Source organism: Lytechinus variegatus, chromosome 16, assembly GCF_018143015.1.
Source record: "Lytechinus variegatus isolate NC3 chromosome 16, Lvar_3.0, whole genome shotgun sequence".
Classification (NCBI taxonomy): Eukaryota; Metazoa; Echinodermata; class Echinoidea; order Temnopleuroida; family Toxopneustidae; genus Lytechinus; species Lytechinus variegatus.
The window spans coordinates 5,068,046-5,092,371 of record NC_054755.1 but is presented as its reverse complement, the minus strand read 5'-3'; the positions used below and the strand labels follow the sequence as shown (position 1 = coordinate 5,092,371).

At 35.9% G+C, this 24,326-nt stretch overlaps 1 protein-coding gene across 3 annotated transcripts in view; it reads left to right on the top strand.

The window, feature by feature from the left end:
• Positions 1-8,937: 8,937 nt before the first annotated feature.
• The window catches only part of LOC121430396 (phospholipid scramblase 2-like), a 37,886-nt gene continuing 22,497 nt past the window's right edge, over positions 8,938-24,326 (top strand). For all 3 annotated transcript variants that reach the window (XR_005972026.1, XM_041627682.1, XM_041627683.1), the window contains exons 1-3: positions 8,938-9,012; positions 11,479-11,514; positions 12,858-13,088. Coding sequence is in view for 2 of the 3 variants with exons in the window: in XM_041627682.1 (XP_041483616.1) it covers positions 11,508-11,514; positions 12,858-13,088 (238 nt within the window). In the remaining variant the exon portion in view is untranslated. The remainder of the gene's footprint in view (positions 9,013-11,478; positions 11,515-12,857; positions 13,089-24,326) is intronic.

Sequence of the window (24,326 nt, the reverse complement as noted above, 5' to 3'; positions counted from 1 at the left end):
AAGAATGGAATGGAAAGACATTTAAAGAATGGATGGGAAAGAGCATTAAAGAACTAAAGGATAAAGCGTTAAAGAATCTAATAGATTTTTCTAAAGGTCTATCCATTCCATTCTTTAAAGCTCTATCCATTCCATTAAAAGCACTAACCATTCAAATGACTGAATTGATAGAGCGTTAAAGAGTTAAATAGATTTTAGCTCTATTCATTCCAGTAGAAGCACTAACCATTTAAATGACTGAATGGATAGAGCGTTAAAGAATTGAATAGATTTTTCTAAAGGTCTATCCATTCCATTCTTTAAAGCTCTATCCATTCCTTTAAAAGCACTAACCATTCAAATGACTGAATAGATAGAGCGTTAAAGAATTGAATAGATTTTTCTAAATGTCTATCCATTCCATTCTTTAAAATTCTATTCATTCCATTAGAAGCACTAACCATTCTGACTGAATGGATAGAGCGTTAAAAAATTGAATAGGTTTTTTTTTAGGTCTATCCATTCCATTCTTTAAAGCTCTATTCATTCCATTAAAAGCACTAACCATTCAAATGACTGAATGGATAGAGCGTTTAAGAATTGAATAGATTCTTATAAAGGTCTATCCTTTAGAAAAATCTCTCCCATCCATTCTTTTAATGTCTTTCCATTTCGTTCTTTAAATAATCTAACCACTTTTAAATGACTGAATGGATAGAGCGTTAAAGAATTGAATAGATTTTTCTAAAGGTCTATCCATTCCATTCTTTAAAGCTCTATCCATTCCATTAAAAGCACTAACCATTCAAATGACTGAATTGATAGAGCGTTAAAGAATTAAATAGATTTTCCTAAAGGTCTATCCATTCCATTCTTTAAAGCTCTATTCATTCCATTAAAAGCACTAACCATTCAAATACTGAATGGATAGAGCGTTTAAGAATTGAATAGATTTTTCTAAAGGTCTATCCATTCCATTCTTTAAAGCTCTTTCCATTTCATTAAAAGTTACAACCATTCAAATGACCGAATGGATAGAGCTTTAAAGATTTGAATGGATAGAGCGTTAAAGAATGGAATAGATTTTTCTAAAGGTCTATCCATTCCATTCTTTAAAGCTCTATCCATTCCATTAAAAGCACTAACCATTCAAATGACTGATTAGATAGAGCTTTAAAGAATGGAATAGATTTTTCTAAAGGTCTATCAATTCCCTTCTTTAAAGCTCTTTCTGTTTGAAAATTTACTGAATTCTATAACGCTCTATCCATCCAGTCATTTGAATGGTAAGTTCGTTTAATTAAATGGGTAGAGCTTTAAAGAATGGAATAGATAGACCTTCAGAAAAATCTATTCAATCCTTTGACGCTCTATCCATTCAATTTTTTAAAGCTCTATCCATTCAGTCATTCGAATGGTGGTAACTTGTAATTGAATATAAAGCTTTGACGAAGGGAATGGATAGACCTTTAGAAAAATCTATTCAATTCTTTAATCTGTATCATTTAATTTTTTAAAGCTCTATCCCATCCATTCTTAAAGTGTCTATCCATTCCACTCTTTAAAGCTCTATCCATTCATTTATTTGAATGCTTAGTGTTCTTAATGGATAAAGCTTTAAAGAATTAAAGAATGGAATGGATAGACCTTTGGAAAAATCTATTCAATTCTTTAACGCTCTATCCATTCAGTCATTCGAATGGTTCTAACTTCAAAGGAATGGATAGAGCTTTAAAGAATTGAATGGATAGCGTGTTAAAGAATCGAATAGATCTTTCTAAAGGTCTATCCATTTCCTTCTTTAAAGCTCTCTTCATTCCATTAAAAGTTACAACCATTAAATGACCAACTGGATAATGCTTTAAAGAATTGAATGGATAGAGCGTTAAAGATTGAATAGATTTTTCTAAAGGTCTATGCATTCCATTCTTTAAGGCTCTATTCATTCCATTAAAAGCACTAACCATTGAAATGACTGAATGGATAGAGCTCTAAAGAATGGAATATATTTTCTAAAGGTCTATCCATTCCCTTCTTTAAGGATCTTTCCATTCAATTAAAAGTTACAACCATTCAAATGACTGAATGGATAGAGCTTTAAAGAATGGAATGGAAAGACAGTAAAATAATGGATGGGATAGAGGTTTAAAGAATGGAAAAGGTTCAGTAAAGGTTTTTACATTAAATTCTTAAAGCTCTATATATTCCACTAAAAACCCCAACCATTCAAATGACTGAATAAATAGAGCTTTAAAGAATGGATTGGAAAGACAATTAACGAATGGATGGGATAGAGCTTTAAAAAATTGAATAGGTTGAATAAAGGTTTTTCTATAAAATTCTTTTAAGCTCTATCCATTTCACTAAAAGCTCCAACCATTCAAGTGACTGAATTGGATAGAGCTTTAAAGAGTTGAATAGAAAACCAAATTAAAGAATGGGTGGTAGCTTGAAAGAACTGAATGATATATCTTAAAGAATGGAACAGATTTTTCTAAAGGTCTATCCATTCGATTATTTAAAACTCTATTTATTGCAATCTTTAAAGCTCTAACAATTCAAACGACTGAATGGACAGAGCTTTGAAGAATAGAATGGATGTAGCTTTAAAGAATTGATTGGATAGTGCTTTTAAGAATGGAATATATTATTTAAAGGTTTATTCATGCCATTCTTTAAAGCTCTATCCATTTTATTCTGAAAATGTCAATCCATTTTATTGTTTAAAGCTCTGTCCATTCCATTCTTTGAAGCTCTATCCATTAATTCACTCATTTAAAGCTCTCCATTCTTAAAATGTCTATCCATTTCTTAAGCTGTAGCAAATCTCTGTCCATTATGTTTCTTTAAAGCTGTAACCATTCAAATCACTTAATTGATGGAGCTTTAAAGAATGTAATGGATAGAGCTTTAAAGAATAAGGATAAAGCTTCAAAGAATGGATTGGATAGAGCTTGAAGTTAATGAATGGATAGACCTTTAAACGATGAAATGGATAGAGCATTGAAGAATTGAAAGGATAGAGATTCAAATAACTGGATGAATAGACCTTTGGAAATTGAATAGATTCTTTAAAAGTATATTCATTCCATTCTTTAAAGCTCTGTCCAGTCCATTATCTAATAAAGGTCTATCAATGCAGTTATTCAAAGCTCTCCATTCTTTAAAGATTTTCTACATTCTTAAAGCTTTATTCATTCCATGTTTGAAGCCCTCTCCATCATGTCCTTTAGAACTCTACCCATTGAATTTCTTAAATCTCTATCCATTCTTTAAAGGTTTATTCAATCCATTTTTTGAAGGTCTATCCATTCAGTAATTCAAAGTTCAACTTTCTCCAAATCTACATCCATTCTTTTGAGCTCTATCAATCCCATTGTTTAAATCTCTACCCATTATGCTCCTTAAAGCTCTATCCATTCCATTCCTAAATGTAACCATTTAAATGGCTGAATGCCGAGCTTTAAAGAGTTGAATGGATAGAGCTTTAATAATGGACTAGACAGAGCGTAAAGCAACAGAGTGGATAGACCTTAAACAATGGGATGGATAGACCTTTATACCCCCATCTCACTAGATGGCGATTCCGCTGCGATCGTCAAAAATCGACAAAGCGTGGTATATCGTAGCTTGAACGTGGCTTGATCTTTTCAATCTTCTCCGTCGTACCTTGATCTTTTCTGAAGCGGCAAGGATCGCCACCATCTTCCTGGTCGCCACAAAATTTTGAACATGTTCAAAACTTACGTAGCGAGATCGCGGAGGTGCTAAAGCGCATCATAATCGAGTCAAGAGCGTATTACAAACGACACATTCGTAGCTGTAACGAAGCTCCAACGCACAAAGCGTAGTAGAAGCGCATTAAAAGCGGCACCAATCGCCCGTGTTTTTCAGGCCCGTTCCCAAGACAATTCTGCTACGCTGCTTCCGTTTACGAGGCGACTGCCTTGCGCTCGACACGCTTCACACCGTTTCCACCACGACGCTTTCCCTTTGGGTGGCATGTGGCACACGTTCTCAGCCCGCTGCAGGCATTCGCGTTGCGCTTTTGCTGCGCCGCTGATGACTGGCCAGCGATTGAGCAGCGACCGTCTGCGCTGCTATGAAACAACGTGCCGATGGTAGCGGATTATCACATTTTCAACAGATTACGAGGCGACACCACGACGTTTTCAAATATACTTCCCAGAAAAAGGACCAAAAAGGGAAGCTGCCCAATCTGTTATGCCGGCGGTCCAAGAGGAAGCGAACAAGAGGTTATGGTGGTGGTAGAGGAGGAGGAGGAAGAGGAGGAGGAGGAGGTATAGTAGGAGGATGAAAATCTAACTGCTGAGCCAGCTTGAAAGAGAGAAAAAAAAGACGCTCGCATGTCTTGATGACGAAATGGGTTACCTCCGCAAAAATATATAAATTGAATATGTTTTAAAAATAGAATGAATTCTAACTACAGTGACAGTAAACAATATTAAAATTTTAATGATTCGATCACTGATGTATTGATTGGGAAAGCACACTTTATGGGGATTCTGGCATTGTGCCCCCCCCCCCCCCCCTTATGAGTGCTCTCACATCAGTAGACTACTTCTTGAAAGCAAATTTGAAAGGAATTTACCTAACAATTTTGAGTGACAAACTTTTGTGGAAAAAAATAAACAAAATATAAAACATTTTTATGCTCTTTTATGAAATTCTGGATGCATCCCTCATATTAACTATTAGGCTCATCGACATCTTTTGAGTGAAATTTTAATATATATTGTATATTATGACTTAAGTGACAGCCAGGATCGGACCCAGTATCTTTTTGGCCTCCTCCTTCTACTGTCCTCGTATCAGGTCCTCGTATTTAACTTCTAATTGAAGTTGTTGTATAATGCTAAGATGTATAAGTCCAACCAAATTCTGGACATCCATCTTGGTCGGAGGTTGGCAATCGACTGAAAATGTCTCATGTGCCGCGATCAATATGCCGATTGCTTGAAATCGTTTCAAGAGCCCATCATGAACGTAACACAATCGTTCCATTCGTAGCACCACCGTACCGAGGTCCTAATTAGCGTATGGGCCTCGTTGTACGGTCGCTTTGATCGCAGAAGCAGCGCATCACATCTGCCTCAAATCGTGGCAAGAGAGTGGCAGCGTCGTACTACCAGCGTATTACCATCGCCTTCAGCGCAGGTCCGTCGCAGTGAAGTTGTAGTGCAATCGCCTCGCAGGCTAAAAATAGAATTCGAGGACGATTCTGCTACGCTTTGCGGGATTTAGACAGATCGCCATGGTCGCCATGGTCGCCATGATCGCCATCCTAGTGAGATGGGGGCCTAAAAGAATAGATTGGATAGAGACTGAAGTTACTGAATGGATATAATGGATATAGAGCTATAAGAACCGAAGAGAGAGGCTACCCATTCCTTTCTTTCAAGTTCTATCCATTAAGGTCTTTAAAACTTTCTCCATTATAATTATTCTTTAAGGCTCTATACCCATTCCATTCTTTGAAGCTCTATTTATTCATTTCTGTAAAGCTCTTTCCATCCTGATGTTTAAAGGGGAATCCAGCCTTGGCCATAAAATGTTGTGTTGGGAAGGAGAAAAATAAATTAAACAGAATGGTGAAAGTTTGAAAGAAATTGGACAAGCAATAAGAAAGTTATAGCTGCTTTAAAATTGAGATCACTAATACTATGTAGATTTCAAATTGGCAACTGGGTAAGTAAATTATGACAAGGGGCAAGGACAACTTTCCCATAGGCCATGTACTTTATTATCAGGGATTTGTGGTTTTCTCCTAAGTACCCATTCCCCTGGGGCAGTAATCTAAATATAACCCATGTAGTATATTGTTTTCTGTCCTCATGAAAGAAAAATATACATGTAATTTGAAATAAAACTTTTTGGGAAAATGACATTTTAGCCATAATATATATTGGAGTACATGGAAGAGTAGTCCTTGCCTTACATCACTATGACATCCCATATGCGGCCAATTTGAAATCTCCATGGGTATAGTGATTACCAATATTTACAAATTTTAAAAATTCATATCTCTCTTTTTGTTTGTCCAATATTGTTCAAACTTTCACCTATCAACTTGTCTGATTTTTCTTTTCCTTATAAAAACAAGTTTTTATTCGGGTTCGATTCCCCTTTAAAGGTCTATTAGAACTTCAATGGATATATAGCTTTTTTTAATACTTGAATGGATAGAGCTTTAAAGAAAGAAGTGGATGAAATTTTAAAGCTATTTTTAAAGCTATATCCATATCATTATTTAAAGCCCCCTCCATTCTTTAAGGCATTATCCAGTCCACTCTTTATAGCTGTATCTAGGCATAATTGACAGGTCTATCTATTTTCAGTTATTTAAAGCTCTCCGTTCTTGAAGCTCTATATAAATTCTTTAAAATTCTATCGATTCCATTTTCAAAGCTCTATATCCATTAATTTCTTTAAGCTCTTACCTTACTTTAAAGCCATATCCATTTATTTATGTAAAGCTCTATCCATTTCATTCTTAATCCTGGCATCCCCATCAATTTAGAAACGCCACCTTTTGGCTAAATGACACATACCGAAAATCTGTAGCTGTGAATAATTTGAGTAAGAAAACATCAAAAAAAATGAATAATACATTTTGCATTATTCAAGTGAGATAGTTTTCACTACCTCATTTTAATAGGTGAATAAACCATGAAATTTTCCATAACAAAAATTATTATTAATAAGGATCACACATATTAGATTGGTATCATGAACTATAACGGTTTAATATTTTTGAGCAGAAAATAATTACGAACAATTGTTTTTTCATACACGAAATAAAAAAAAGAGATAAGATAAGGGACGTGCAAATGCAGCTCGATCCAGTTCTAATTCAGGAAATAAATTATATTAAAATAATTTATAAAATGTCATGACATCTTTTGGCCTACCTTTTTCCAAAGATTTCGCCGATTTTCAGTGCTTTATTAATTTCAATCCTTTCATAATATATTTGTGAGCCTCGATCAGTAGGCATAGTTGGTCTTAAGGTAGGGATGTCGTGTGTGATCACATTTTCCTTTACTTTTAATTGAGTTAGCACCAGTGGCGGATCCGTGAGGGCCATGATCAAATTTTATAATGTAAATGCACCGTTTACCTTTTTGCCCCCCCCCCCCTTGAAAGGGATGAGGATCTTTTTTTTTCATGTCAAATTTTCCGCGGAGGAATAACCTTTAATTTAAGGTTAAAAAGTGTTATGAGAAGAGAGACACAATTCAATAAATCAGTTGCTTCATGTTGGAATGTGAATGCTCACTCAAGATTTATTCAAATTACCGCATGGATCTACAGAAGAGATATAACCTATACCAGTGGCAGTGCATGGCAGCAACATATAGGTCAAGTCTTTCTTCCTAAATTTTTCTGCCTAAGAAGTTGTGAAGGTTTCGGACATAATGTTAATTTGCTTTTAGATAAATGCATGGGGTAAATGAATAACACAGTGTGTCTACCAATAAAATTTCGATTTCTATTTGAATTCCATGAACAAAAAAATAATTTTGCACGAAAACCTTGACCCCCCCCCCCCCCTAAAAAAGACATTTCAGTACGGGATGTGTACATACTACATGGGCGTGTCCTCAAACTGACTGAAATGCCAGAGGGATCGTCTTCTTAAGAGATGTGTTACATCGATAGTTTTCGTAGTGTGCAAAAATGAAGGCCGGCGCCTGCGGCTCGCTGTATGCAACTGTTGACAAACAGAAAAGGGCGTCAACATTTTTTAACGCCTGCCAGAAGCCAGTCTGCAGGCGCAGACCCTGATTGAAACTTTGATCAACAAGAGTGACTCCACGCAAAGACTAGCACAAGGGTTTGCACAGCAGACTTATCTGTCACATATATTCTGTGGACCCGGGCTGTGGACTCAGGGCGTGGATGGCCAGACTTGAATGGAGTTAAGGAGCGTGCGCAGGGGGAGGGGGGGGGGGGGGGGGCGGGGGCTGGTGGCGTGGGATGAGGAGGGACGGGCCAAAATACATAAGGGTTTGGCCGATTCTGACCACGAAACATTCAAAAGAGCAAAAAATTAAAACAAATTCCGAAGGTTCATTAGTCTAAAAACGAAATGATTAACAAACCTAATTTTGTTTTCAGATACCAACCTTTGGAACAACGAACCTTATTTCATTTTGGGATTATCGAACCTTCGGAATAACTCCACAACTGTTGGGATTAACGAACATCAAGGTATAGGCAATTTACGTATTTCGGAATAAATAAACTTTAGAATTACGAACCTTCGGAATTATGAAATGTAACCGGAAGACTCGCTTCCCCGTCAAAAAATTGGGGAGAAAAAAGGCGTAAGATTCATGGAACACTAAACGCCTTCATACCCCCCCCCCCAAAAAAAAAAAGAAGGGGGCGGATGGAGAAGAAAAAAAGAAGAATGAACTTCATTTTAATTCAAATAGTCTATAGTTGTACCATAATGAACAAAGCGAGGGAGAAAAGTATACAGTCATATTTTTTTCATGATAAAAAAATATACCTAATCATATTCAAGGCATGTAATAATTTATATAGGCCTACTAAAGTTCCAAATTTTCAATCATAAAAATGGCCATACATAGATTTATTTTTCCTTGGAGGGCAACATGCATAAAAAAAAATTGGAGAAAACTTTGAAGCGAGAGAGTGAAACAACCGAGCTTTACTCCCTGTAAAATCCCTGTAAACTTTTGATTTTATTTTATAAAAATTTTAGTTGTTTTATTTATTTATTTATTCATTTTTTTCGGGGGGGGGTAGCCATCCCCCCCCCCCTCCCTCCTGCTGCGTTTTGCCCCACATGCATTCGTGCTTTCTGAGCAGTCAGGTAAAAATAACTCGGTATAACAATTGCTTACTATATAGCACCATAGCACATCAATTTACTACACATCGTATTTGTATTAAGTGGATGCGGTTGAGGCCTCTTTGTTAGTTTTCCCTTTGCTACGTCAGTTAATTCGATCGATCCTTCGTTGAGAGTCAGAGCCGAGGGTAAGAAATATGTCCTGTATTTTTTCTCAAATATTTTGTATCTGTGAATGTTTTGAAATACATAATCAGTGTTTACTGAATTTTTGTCATGTCATTTCTGAGTAATTTGCTTGTTGTTCATTATGTCCAGATGAAAAGTATTGAAATGGCATGTAAATAATTGCAACTGCTCAATTCAAGTCGATTCTCGTTACGTTAGTGACAGAGTAGCCGCTGCCCTGGGTTTAGCCCTGCCGCCCCGACCGTGGCAAGGTTGTTCAGCTCCAGCATAGTTTTCGGTATACCGGTACTTGCGCTCATCCGTGCATATGGATGCAGATTTGATTGCAGATGTGGGCGTGCCAATTTAACAGTAGTCCGCTAAATGAGATAAAGAAAATACTTTGGCCATTAAAATGTACTTTGAATACAAATTGTATTAAGCTGAGCCTGAGGGAATATTCAAATTGTTACACTGCCACTGGATTATTTACACGAATCAGGATTTATTCCATCTTGATCTTGGCATGATTTTCATGGACATATCTATTATCTATGGCTATGCTCTAACTTCTGAAGATTTCCATGGCGAAGAAGAATAACAGGTTTAAAGGGGAATCCAGCCTTGGCCATAAAATGTTGTGTCGGGAAGGAGAAAAATAAATTAAACGGAATGGTGAAAGTTTGAAAGAAATTGGACAAGAAATAAGAAAGTTATAGCTGCTTTAAAATTAAGATCACTAATATGGTAGTGGATCGTATTACCGAACACTTTTCATGAATTTGATCATATCAAACACATTATTCCAATAAAATTCACCAAACTCTCACCATAAATACACAAATACCTACAAAATATAAACATGCAGAAATTTTGCCGAAATTGTTTTTCATTTTTACGACATCAGCTTCCAATCGGACCCCTCTTCGCAAGTGAAATATTTTGGTCAATTGAAAAGGTATCGTATTACAGAACGTGTGTTTTCTATGGGAAAAGTTGGGAAAACAACAAAGTCACTGATGAGCTATTTTGACCATATTTTATTGTTTTGAGGATATAAAGACTTCGAAATTGTGTTTTTGATAATTTTTCATCATTTTTCTATTTAAGTTCCCTTTGGAAGGAAGTTGCAAAGGCTTGAGCGTATTTGATTATTTTCTGACGCATATGATGCGCGCGTTCGGTAATACAAGGCCGGTCGGTAATACAATCACTCACTATACTATGTAGATTTCAAATTGGCAACTCAGTAAGTAAATTATGACAAGGGGCAAGGACAACTTTCTCATAGGCCATGTACTTTATTATCAGGGATTTGTGGTTTTCTCTTAAGTACCCATTCCCCTGGGGCAGTAATCTAAATATAACCCAGGTAGTATATTGTTTTATGTCCTCATGAAAGAAAAATATAATTTGAAATAAAACTTTTGGGAAAAATGACATTTTAGCCAAAATATGTATTGGAGTACATGGAGGAATAGTCCTTGCCTTACATCACTATGACATCCCATATGCGGCCAATTTGAAGTCTCCATGGGTATAGTGATTACCAATATTTACAACTTTTAAAAATTCATAACTTTCTTTGTTTGTCCAATATTGTTCAAACTTTCACCTATCAACTTGTCTGATTTTTCTTTTCCTTATAAAAACAAGTTTTTATTTGGGTTGGATTCCCCTTTAACAATAACGTACTGTACACCATGTATCAGTTTCTTTTCACCAAAATTGCAGCTCATCTTAGCAGATCAATGCGCCGGAACAGTAACGAAAAAAAAGCGAAGCTGTCGAGGGGATTTTTTTCTCGATAAGAAGAAAATGCTATGCTTTTGAGCGACTTTCTTTGTTCTTGTTCTCAATAAGACAAAAATGCTATGCCTTGGAACGGAAATTTGAGTGTGAAAATGGGGGTCCCTTCGTCAGCACATACCTAATTAGACCAAAAGCTTTGGTCTCTGTTATGTTGGTTGTTCAGCTAAACTCCGTTGGCTTCACTCACCAAATACAGAGACCGAAGTTCTAGCGCGATCTGTACAGGGGACTCAATGGCCATATGTTTATGTACTTAAGATCGGATAAAACGGGGAAGTGAATTTGTGCGACAGCCAAGGTAAGTCACTGTTTTTGTTCCTTTTAACTTCATTTTTCTCCGTTGTTTGGCAATTAATGCCAAGAGGGAATATAAATTTGCATTTTGGTCACGTTAGTTTTCAAAATTTTTATTCATTAAAGACAAAAATTGAAAAGCCCCGACGGGGGGATTTTGCATTGCAAGTCCCCTAATGGTGGCTGCACGATAGCGAGCCGTCTGTGTACGAGGAGAAATTTTTAAAAAAATGTTAGAAAACTCCTCGAAACAGACGGATGCCAGCTGTCTAATACCTAATATGCATTATATACGGGGGGGGGGGGGGGTGGCAAACATACTACTTGTTGTGATCCTGCCTGTATTTACATCATAGACTTGTTTCTCTCCATTTTTTCAGGAATCTCAGTTGTATCACCTAACCACATTATGGCTCGTAAGTATATAGAATACCACTTTCAATTTATTTCTTTTTAAATAATCATTAAGACTATACAGACCTGTGTACATGTAGTGAATGTTCTTTTTTGTTCCTGACTATGTACATGTACGTCAAACAAAATCATTATGTGTATTATGAGAAGTGGAGGATTCAGGATTTTGAAAATAGAGGGGGCACAGATGAGAATATTCTTAGATTTACAGTGTACTTGTACTAGTAATAAATACAGTATGTGTATGTTGACTACATGTACATGTATGTTCAATGGCAATTCTCAAAATATAGAGGAGGCCGCACCCCTTGTGCCCCTGTCTGGATCTAGTCTACAGGCACAGACCTGATTGAAACTTTGTTCAGCAATTGTGTCTCCATGCAAAGACTAGCACATCCAAAAACTTGCTGTTTTAATTAATCACACAAGGCATGAGTAGGCTGCACATTCAGACCCTTAACTCGAGTGAAGGGTTTGCACAGCAGAGTAGTCTGGATTCGCCAGTGCAGTGAATGCAGTATTAGAATTTGCATCACCTTCAAGTCCCTGTCATGTGCAAGTTTTTCAAATTAAACTGAAAACACAATTTAAATGAAGTTTGTAAATTTCTTTCAGTTACCGGTATGTGAATTTTTATAAAACAAAGTTTCATGTTTATTAATTACAATACTTGTAGTCACATCTGACAGTCATTTAGACTTTGATTGCCTCTATTCAAACTTATATTCTATTCTCGATTGAGAATTGGATTAAGCTCACATAAACCTGTCTTTGAGGCTGTTCTCACTTGGTTCCTAAAACTAGTTTACTGGAAACTAGTTTTGTGGAAACTAGTTTAACACTAAGTGAGAACGGTCGAAGCGCTCTTGGAAGCGCTCTTCCAAACCAGTTTGGAAAACCACCTCACGATGTAGTTTTCAAGATCGCTTCACATCGGAAAAGTGGTTTTAGCGTAAGTGAGGACACAACCGTTCTTCGGGAAGCGATCTTCGTACATTTTGAGCGCGTTACTCCACACGACAGGTGTAGAATGCCTATGCTGCGGTTTCGAATTTCGCGCGAAACGTGTCACCCCACTGAGAGCGTTTCCATAGCAACAAGAGCGATTTACGTGAAGTGATTTTGAAAACCACTTTCGTGTGATCAAGTGAGAACGCTAGCAAAGTGATCTTCCAAAGTGGTTTCCTGAATCGGTTTCCAGTAAACTAGTTTTAGAAAACGTAATGAGAACAGCCTCCTTGTCATTCTGCTATTTACATTATAAATACAGTGCCAATACTGCCATTCATCACAATGTAAGGATTTGTTTGGGGGGTAATATTTTGGTCACATTCTTTTCATGCAGAAGAGCAACAACCCCTTGCCTACCCACCACCCCAGGCAGGTGGCCCAGGTGCTCCACCAGGAGCTTACCCACCTGGAGCCGTTGGTGCCCCTCCTGGGGTCCCTGGTGCCCCTGGAGCTCCGGGACAGTGGATGCAGGCTCCTGCTCCTCCTAGCAACTGCCCTCCAGGTCTAGAGTACCTGACCCAGATTGACCAACTTCTTGTTCACCAGAAGACAGAACTCTTAGAAGGTAGGTTAATGTACAGATTTTTCTTCACATCTATAATAATATTTTGAATTCATATAGCGCATCCACCTTGTTAGGTGCTCAAGTCGCTCCTATATTACCCCGCTTAAACTGATCTGTACCGATTCCTGTGCTCACAGCTTTTAGAGGAATTTCTTCCAATTGTTAAACCTTTCTCGATTCAACTTGTAAATTTCAGACATCTTACTGAAATTAGAATACCAGAAAATATAAATGCTTGCTACTCTTGGATGTGGTCATAGGCAAAATGCAAAGCTGCCAGTGTAAAAAGTGCTTGACATAATTTATGGAGAAAAGCAAATGTAGGCAAATGACAAATGACCTGAAAAGATGAATCAGTGCATCTATAAGAGTGGATTATCTGGCTAAAGTTATTTCCTATTTCTTATAGAGGAATATTATAACATAAACATTGTACGAAAATGTAATTTCAACCTCCCGTGATTAAAGTATATACATGTACCACGTTGTGAATGTATATTTGGCATTTCTTCATGAATGCAGAAATATGTGTAATTGACATTCCTGAGCTGATCATGTCTACTGGAGTATGAACTGTTTTGGTAGTTAAATGCCAAAAGATTGTAAAGTGTGCAGTGTGTATTTGAAAATGAAATACCTGCATGTAAATGTGTGGTGCTCTAGATATTTTAATGAATACTGTACTTTGTCAGCTCAACTAAAAGTGACATAGATTGTTAATAACTTATGTAGGTTTGGTTAGGTTTCATTTACCATGCACATATAAAAGTGAAAGCAATATGAATGTACAGAAATAGAGAATTATTATGCAAGTGCTCTACTTCAGGGTGGTACATGAAAAAGATTTGTGTGGATTATTCTTTACTGTATGTATTTGGAGCTATTGATGTACATGTAATGGCTCTGGTCTTGCTAGAGGTAACATTTTTTGTTCAGAAACGGTGGAAAAAATATGAACATGTATACAAACATGGAGTTTTGTATGTGGGTCTCATGCAAAGCAGGTTACAATAACACAAAGGTTTCAGGGTGATTTTGTCCCTGAAATGCACAAAAGAGCCCTGGAAAATAACAAAATAGCCCTGAGTACATGTACACTACCGAACATCTCGTGCTTAAAGGAGGGAAACATTTATAATCCTGTAAATTTAATGTGTGCAATTCATGTGCCCATTTCCTGTGGGGAAACTCATTACCGGTAAGTAGCATGCCATAATCCATAGACTGACCATTGATGTGTGAAATTTGAATTATTTCATTCGAATTTACCAGATTACATATCTGAGTAGACTTTGAATAGTTGTCCTACATGGATGTTTTCATGAAATTTTTCAGACAATAAAAGAAACTTGAAATCTGTTTTAAATATTGCCAATTTAATTAGTTATCACCACTCCAATATCAAACCGGAGGTAAGGACATAATTTTACGAGTTTGTGTGTGAAGATCACTTTAATCTGATCAACATATGTTCTTAATTACCAAGAAATTTAGTAAATCAAGACTAGATTTATTTTTCACCATGTTTACATTAACACTGTACATGTAATTACCAGTAATGATAAATTTATGTACCTGTAATTTCTAAATGTTTCCATGGCAAAGAAAAATAGTGTAGTAGGTTTCATGGTACACCATGTAGTTTTCTTGGGCAAGTGTTGGTCCTGAAATCATTTTAAAGTTTGACTTAAAAAAAAAAATAGTTACATGTACGGTACTTGTGATACACATCTCTGTCAGTAAGCAAATGAGGTAACTGATGACATCACTCACTCGCTATTTCTTTTGTAATTTATTACATGTATATGAAGTACCGGTATGAAATATTCTAAAATTCTCTTCAATGTCCTGTGAAACGAAAAGTTTTATTTCTACCTGAACATGTGGTATTACCATTGTTTACATTTTATGGTTCAGTCAAGTTGGTCCTTATTGTCAAATCTGTAAAGAATGAAATATTGCATAATCAAAATGATAAAAACAATTGAAATAGTGAGTGAAGGACATCATCCACTCTCTCATTTGCATGTGACTTGTGCATATAATTATTTTGTGAAAATAAGCAAAACTTTAAAATATTACTTTCTTATTTTACATCTGATTTTGATGAAATTTTCAGCGTTATGCTTGTCTGATTTTTCTCAACCTTTTTTTTCTGAGGTGGACTTGACCTTTAAATGCCTGGGTTTAAGGAAATGCAGTGTGAAAAGAATTGAAGTGACCTCTGCAATATACACATGTGCAACTGCTTTGTATTGCATTCCTATCTGTCATTGTGAAAAACATGTTTATCGATATATACTGGTAGTGTGGTACTCTAGTAATTTTAGCCAATAAAATCAAGCTCGTGCAGATGAAGTGAAGTACCGTAATGTACTACTAGCCTCAAAACTTAGATAACCCACAAGTACATTACTAACAGTAGGCCTATCTCTAAATCTATAGGGCCATGCATTATTAAAGGGATGGTCTAGGCTGAAGATATTTTATATCTCAATAAAATTCACAGAGCAAAATGTTGAAAATTTGATCAAAATCTGATATAACAAATAAGAAAGTTATGAAATTTTGAAGATTTGTATTGTTCTGGTGAAACAGTTCTAGGCACATCTTCATGAATATTCATTAGGTGGACTGATGATGTCATATCCCCACTTGTTCTTTTATATTTCATATTTAGGTTTATTCAAAATTTTTCTACCAAGATAAAAACAATTGGATTGAAAACTGATTAGCGCATTACACTGTAGTTATTGCTTGCTGCAACACATTTCATCATAATGGAGACACATCATATTAATACACATTTATGAAAAAATTAAACCATTATGATTTCACGGGGACGTAAGAAAAATGAAAGTGGGGATGTGACATCATCAGACAACCCAATGAATATTCATGGGGACATGACTCGAACTGTTTCACAGGAATAATGCAAAACTTAAAAATTCAATACATGTTATTTGATATCTGATTTTCATGAAATTTTCAGTACTTTGCCTTATGAATTTTACTCAATTTGAATTTAAGTATACATATCTTCAGCCCGGCGTATCCCTTTAATTAACTAAGCCTAATTTATGAATTTATTTATACTCATAGGCCTACATAATTTTGCTTGTCCGAAGGGGAGGTATACTTAATACTAGTACAGGGATGTTCAGTGATTTTTTTATTTTTTTGATTCCTTTGCCCTGTCAACATTTACATGTATGTACTTTGTAGAGCTTTTTTTCCACCCGATTGACCCACCTTACAATATACAACAATGTGTATTTCTACAAACTTTTGTACACAATACAGGTGTACATATTTTGCTGTAAAAATATCCATTTTGGATCATCATCAAACTAGTGTTTGTGTTTGATATTATTATGCTGTTCATACTATCACAATCAGTTCCAGTATGAGTTAAAAAGATATTCCATTAGTGGGTGTGTGTAACAATGTACATTCTTCACAGTAGAGTGGATTGTGATACTTCAGAGAATAATGTCAACAAAACTTTTAGATACATTTCATTGAAGATGAGTGTGGTAAGCACTTATTTAATAAAAGCAAACAGTGATAAACTTTGATAAAGTACCACATTTAACAACATTGCTCTTTTTTGGGCCATGGAATTCATGAAAAGTAATTTTGTATTGCAATCAATTTGTTGTCTCTGAAAAAAGGTGCATTTCCCTTTCAAGAAGAGATCTGCCAGAATTTTAAAACAAAATTTATAATATAAATAATTTATCAGTAGGCTGTACATGTATGAGGACACTCTATAGGTTTTTTCAGACTGCCTTGAAGTTCATCAGTTCCTGGGGGCCGTTTCATAAAGCTGTTCATAAGTTAAGAGCGACTTTAAGAACGACTGGTGATCCTTTCTTACGCGCCTAAACCATCGCCAATGAACATTTTGGTGCATATACCATTTACCACAAGAAAGGATCACCAATCGTTCTTAAAGTCGCTCTTAACTTACGAGCAGCTTTATGAAACACCCACCAGGTATTTTCTGATTGGGAAATTTGCCCTTATCTACTCCGGTTATTAAGCACCAGTTAACTTTGACAGTGTGAAAGTAAATTACAAGTAATATCCCTGAAAGAAAATACCCACTAAATAGTAGGTGTATGTACAAAATTATGAGATTTTTTTTTTTTGGGGGGGGGTTCTAATGTTGCAGATCTATACATTGTCTTTTGGCAGTGTGAAAGCAAATTACAGGAACTATCAGCCCAGCATGTAGTTGGGTGTGGGTGCTGTGGGTGGCTGCTGAATTAGCAATTTTGAATCTCGCGCCTTGCTTGCTTACCAGACCATACTGCGTATGCTCGTAACTTCAAGAACTTTTCCTGAACAGTATGTTTTGGGGCAGTGTGAAATAGCCTGAACAAGTTCTCATAATTTAACAGGGATTCTTGTGATCGAGGCGGTTTTAAAACCACCTACTGCCAGTCATTTTAGCTACATGTAGATGTATGATTGAATATAGGTGCGATGTCCACAGGGCCACTGCTCCTGCCCCCCCCCCTTGCAATTTTTCAGCTGATAGAAAAGGGAAAAAAAGGGAGATAAAATGGGCATGGGAAGAAATATGAAAAAAAAGCATTGAGCAAATAAGGCAATGCCCCTTAAATTATGCCCTATTTTAACCCCCCCTCCTCCAAAAAAAAATACCATGTATCACACTTATGGGTGTCCAGGGAAATACATGTATGTGACATCATGCCAAAAAAAAATTATTCATCCCCCTCTAAACAATACATGTAGGTCTATTGATTGAATTTATGCCAGTGGTCACGCTCAGAAATTGGACAACACTCTTTGATAATGGACAGAGGAAATACTATGAAAATAGTGTTTTTTTACAAAACATGGAATTTTCAAATAAAAAAGACAGTTCTATACATGTACACTTTTTGGTCAGTTCAGTCTAGAGCTTTATCTATATGACTCCAATTCTATAAATGTACATGCTTTTGATGAATGAACACCACTTGTCGCTTTCGATGATGTGAATTAACAGTTCACTCGGAAACAGACTTTGGCCCTCCATAGTCAAACACTGTACCTTGCTTATATGCGTACTGTACATGTACATGTATGCCTATAGATGAGGCCCCAATTTATTTGCTGGCATTCTTAAATGGCTCTGAGACGTGAGTCATTACCCTTTGAATGAAAAGTACACCTTTTTAGTATGTTTCAAAATACAAATCGTTTCTCCAGGCTGATTTTAAGGGTGTGGAACTTTATCAGTTAATTATTGAATATATGTACAGTGTACATTACTAAAAATATTATGCTACAAGGAAGGCTGTGTTTACTCGGGATGTATTATGCGAAATGGTTGATAAAGGTATTGGTGATTTGGGTTTTATTTTCATTCACTTATTATTTTCACTATTATTCCTTTAATAGAGTTTATGGGAGGTTGAAGTTTGTGTTAATAAAGGAGATGAAATAAGTTTAAGTTTATGAATGACTGGAAACATGTACAGTATGATATCATAGAGGCTTCATGGAACACCATAAATCTTAAGGAATGTGTTGAAAAGTCCCTTTAAACTTTTTCACCAAAATTGTAATTAAATACAAATAAAGATCATTTCACTCATTGATGAATTTATCCATTCACTCATCTGTAATTTTGATTTGCTAAATGTGAATTGGCCTATTTGTTTTGTTGGTTTTAAAATAAGGTTTACCTTTTCCCAAAATTATTTCTCGTTGACATGGTGGAAAGTACTAGACCCCCCCCCCCCCCCCCCCATACGGTACACATGGATGAGGTCCGTGGCCCATTTTGTCATTTAACGCACCAATTCTAGTAATATCTTGTTCCTTAAAAGTTATCAAGAGTAGTTAGCAGGTGCAAACTTTAATTAACACCTTGCTATCATTTTTGGCAAAGTACAGCATAATGTGCCAATTTTGAAATTAGACAATTTGTTTCCGTATACACTGCTACAGTGCATGTAGCAGCTACATTCTACAGTAGGGCATTCCCATATTTTTGTCTGTATTAACCAGTCAGACTGCTATGAAAAAAAATACAAACCAAGGCCTACAAACAAGTAAAATACTTGTACATTGTTTGGTCCTTGTAGCCTACATGTACAGTATGCACAGTACAGTATATTTCTCCAAGTCCTGAGCTTTCAAAGTCCTTGATTTCTCCAAACTGCCCTACATGTACATTGTACATGTACATGTAGCAAAATACGGTCAGTTCTTTAAATTCAAGCTATTTTTTGCCCGAGTCCTGACTCATCAAACTACGAGCCTGGAGACCACCAAATATCCTGCAGAGAGTCAGACAAATCTGTTGCCATACCAACTGTAGATCATCCATAAACAATGATGATTGCCCCCTTGATGCTAATGACAGGTTGGCAGTGTCTATAGTTAAGTGTTTCTTCAGCAGTCTTTTTTTTTCTTGAGGGGGGGATGGAGTATGGAGAAAGTGAAAAGGAATGTGACTGTTGAATCGTCTTAAAGCTTTTTCTAATTTCTGAGCACAGAGTTTAATAGTAAACATAAATCATAATGGCTTGCTCAATACATTGCTGATATCAAACTAGGCTCTGTTACAAATTTATATGTTGTCCTACATGTACTATGTAGAAGTGCATTTTATAAACAGATGAATATACATTTTTTACTTGTAAGGCACTTCAGTGACATCACAGACATTTTTAAATGTTGAATACAGCGCATCATTAGTTTGGCCAGCTGCCTACTAAATCACAATTGTAGCTTGCATGAGATATGGCATTCTGCACATTTCATGCAATTAAAGGGGTACTCCAGGCTGAAAATAAACAGTTAAAGAAGAAATATCAGACAAAGAAAACACTGAAAATTTGATCAAAATCGGGCAAAGAATAACAAAGTTGAGACATTATAAAGATTGCTTTATTTTGGAATCTGTATATTGAATATTTCAATTCAATGAGCAAACTGATGATGTCATATCCCCACTTGTTCTTTTGTAAATATTATTATCATGTGAAATCTTGTTTATTCAATTTTTTCCCACATTGGATTGACGACTGATTTAATGCATGAAATATTCATTGCTGCAACTTATTATATCATAATGGAAAGTGAGACATATCACTCACACTTATATGAAAATATTAAATAATTCTGATTTCATTATTCATGTACTTACTGTATAAAAGTGGGGACAAGACATCATCAGCCAACCTAATCTTGACAACATGCGGAAAGCTGTTTTCAGTAAATTATATTGCCAAACTTTGAAATTCAGTAAACTTTGTTAGTTGTAATCAGATTTTGATAAGATTTTCAGCATTTTTCTGCTTGAATTCTACTCTATTTATAGATATAAATATTTCCAGACCTGATTACCCCCATGTCAACAATTAGTAGAAGTAAGAGTCAAAAGGGACCTAAGCTTGCGATCCTAGCAGAATCTTCTTCGGAGGCAAAAAAATTAGTAGAAGTGTCAGTGTCCTACTGTAGTGACACTACAGTATACTGTGCAATCAGTAGTAATGTTGCAATAACCAAATCCTCTTTATAAGGGCTGTATAAGTGGAAGGTCACGCAGTTGATTGTTAAAGCAACAAATCAATAAAACTTATTAATTGACAAATGTTTGGAGAAAATCTGTTCTAGAATATTAAAACAGAGTTCAGGAATGTAAGGTTATATAATATTGTGATGACATAATGAGTGACAAGAAGCTCCCTCTAGCATGAATTCAGAGTAGATTTCAAATTCTATTCTTCGCTTACATGTGATTTCACAAAACAGTAGTTACATATCAAAGCTAACCTTGGTTTATATCATGAACCTATATGCACATCCTGGTTTGTATGCAAATGAGGGTACTGATGACATCACCCACTCACTGTTTTTTTATTTGTATTTCATTATATCTAGATATATACACTGCTGGACCTATTGGTATGAAATAATTTTCTTCTCTTTGTCATGTGAAACAAAGTTTGATTCCTCTCTGATCATGTGGAATTACCATTGTTTGAACATTTTGGGGGTTCAGTCAACATTATTATTGTTTTATTCTTGTCAAATCTGGAAAAATTGAAATATTCCAAAATTCAAGCAATAAAAAAACAAAATAAAAAGTGAGTGAGGGGCATCATCCTCTCTCTTATTTGCACGCTGAGCTGTGCATATACATGTAGGCCTAATCAGCGAAACTTTAAAATGTCATAACTTTCTTAATATTTTACATCCGATTTTTATGAAATTTTCAGCGTTATGCTTGTTTTGATTTTTTCTCTTTTGATTTAAGTCAACTCTTTTCTGGGTTGGACTTGACCTATAAAACCAAGTAGTTTGATCTGTTGTTTAGGGAACTAGCTTGTGCATTTTTCAATATATCAAGGAAGCTGGTGGGCGTATGGAAGTCGGTTTCCTGTATATCCTCTTATGAGATCTGTACCTTACTTTTCCTTCCTTCTTTACTAACAAGAAGTGAAGGAACAGGAAACTTTGGGGAACTATAGCCATTTATAAAATAAATGCAGTATTATTTGCTTGTTTTTTAGGAGGGATCAACAACCCTTAAACCCCTTTGGTGTAAGGGCCATTCCACTATCACAATCTGGAAGCCTGATCCATCCCGATCATGAGATCAGTGGAGGATGGGATGAGATCTTGGTTGAATTTGGGAATCAGCGTAATAGCAATGTCATGAGGAAGGGGTAACGCAGGCTTTTATTCAGATCGGCTTGATCGGCGAAAATGTTTGAACACGTTCAAAATTTCATGCCTGATCTTCCCGATCATAAAATGTCTATTTTGAATTGTAGGAGAAGTGGGAACGGCGCAAACGACTTGGCACACAGTCGTGGGATGAGCGTAATCAGATCTCTCCTGGCATACTAACAGTGGCATGCAGGCGTAAATAGGCCTAATCCCCTGTTCCATTTGAAAATTTTTATTAAGTCCTACTAATTATTTTTCGCTGACTCCAGGTAAAAGGGTTCATTTTCCCTGATCCTGCCCGATCTGAAGGTTTTGTTTTTTGTATCCAAAGTGAAATAGGGGCTTAAGAAATAAAAGCTGCTAGCAAACAAACAAGATTCCTGACATAAAGCCACAAATACTAGATCCGTGTTAATTGACCACATGTTTATAGATCATCACAAAGTGATTTTTCTGTCCAGATAAAATTTCATGTATCAATACTACATTGGTTAAGGTGGAGCAAATAATGAGATATTAAAGTTTTTGTCACTTTTTAAAATTCAGTGACTTCTATTCCATCAAAAACTGTACTTTCAGGAAATTGTAGATAATACTTAAGATATAAAGTATTAATGATAATTCAAATAATACTGTATAGTGCCTACATGAACAGTACATATCCATCATATTAAAGCAATATATGTTACACTTTCGGCAATGTTAATTCACCCCTTTAACTTTTATCATGTCAGAGAAAACCTCCAGTAGCTCTATGGAATTCACAGAGGCCCACATTTCTATATACATGCACACGTACTGTACAGCATATTGTACGAGGCGCCAGTCAGTGATTTGGCATGTTAAGAGTTAAATAAACATCCAAATTAGTATTGATAGATAGGAGCCTAGCTAATTTCGAGGTATTGGCATGCCCACAAACTTACATAACTAGTTTTGGATTTCAATGAGCTACCTGTATAGAAGTGTCAATACACTGGCAGGTATGGCAGCTATTTTATGCATAATGACTAATGACCTATTTAGACAAACCATTTTGATTGTTATGTAATCATTGTCTCGCACAGCAGTGTATGCACATGCTGTGATTGGATTTGATAGATTATCGGAGTGCAATTTGTACATTGTACAGTAGTTTCAATTCTTGAAGCTCAAATCTGGATTTTTGTCATTGATTTTGTTTTTCTTTCAAAACCTGTAGACTTTTTATCATCTTAATTCACATTCGTGTAAAAAAATGATTGCTGGAAAAAAGTTTTGGAATATCAATGCAAAATTCTGCTGTTGATCAAGAAAGATTCAAATTTTATTTTAGTACTTATAATTCAGTCTAGATTCTTGAAATACATGTATTTCGAATTCATCATGCCCATGGTAACATTACATGTACATTTGAATGTGTTTTAAAAATATGCTGATTAAAAAATTTAAAAAGTATAAAGTAAGGTGCAGATGCAGTTCTTATGGCATAGAGGTACTAAAAATAACTGTATATCCTTATACATGTACCTTCATCTATTTCATGTTTGATCGCAAACCAATTCTTCAGTAGCAAAGTGTTTCTAAATAGCCGGTGTATCAATATCTTGATCCATGCCCGATGTCCTGATTAGCCTGGCATATCATTTTAATCATCTAAAATTCCAACACTGCCACAAACCTCTTTGGAGTAGGGGACGTTGATTACAGACAGCTGCATAGCATCATATCATTTACATCAATCGTTTAAAGTTATTGATTAGGAAGAGCAATTTGAAAAGAATTGACATGTCTTGGTGGGTTACCGTTTAACAAGAGGCTTCAAGCATGCCTAATTAATGAAAACTCTGACATCACCACACTCCTGATTTATTGCTCTGCTCCTGGGATAATGGCCTCCTCTTTATTTTTATTTTTGGATAACCACCCTTTGCTTGCCTCTTTGTGTGATTAGTATGACCATGGAGGTAGAGAAGTACTTGTACATGTATGACATGTTCGGAGGCCTTGCAGAATCGTCAGGACCATGTCCCTGCTAATCTTTCTAAATTTTGAATGCACTTTAAAACATCAAATGAAAGTCCCAAAATGTGTGTTTTTAATTGCTTGAAAGCGAAGTTGTTTTTTATAATCTACTAATGCAACTCTTTCTGCAAGAGACCCTTGAATTGGTTAATTTGTCTCTACATTTATGATTGCTGCAGATGAATAGCAAGCACCCCACCCCTTAAGGCCCCCTCACACCCAACCAAATTGCCTGAAATATGCCTTGCGATGGCTGGTGAAAGGCATTTTTTAAATCGTTTTCAATTGTAACTGATGGTAAATCAGGTTTACCCTTCGTGTTTGAGTTCGCACACCATCTGAACTATAAGCTGCGATTATTCAAATTTATGCAGAAAATTTGGAACGTGTTGAAAATTTCCCGACGAATTGAAAAATCGTTGGTTCCCTCTTTGAATTTGCATCTCTTATTTTGTAGTCTGCGGTAATTTTTCGTTTATCGTTCGTGTTTAATTGTCATGCATAGTCCCTCATCACGCTTTTGCCATAGTGGAC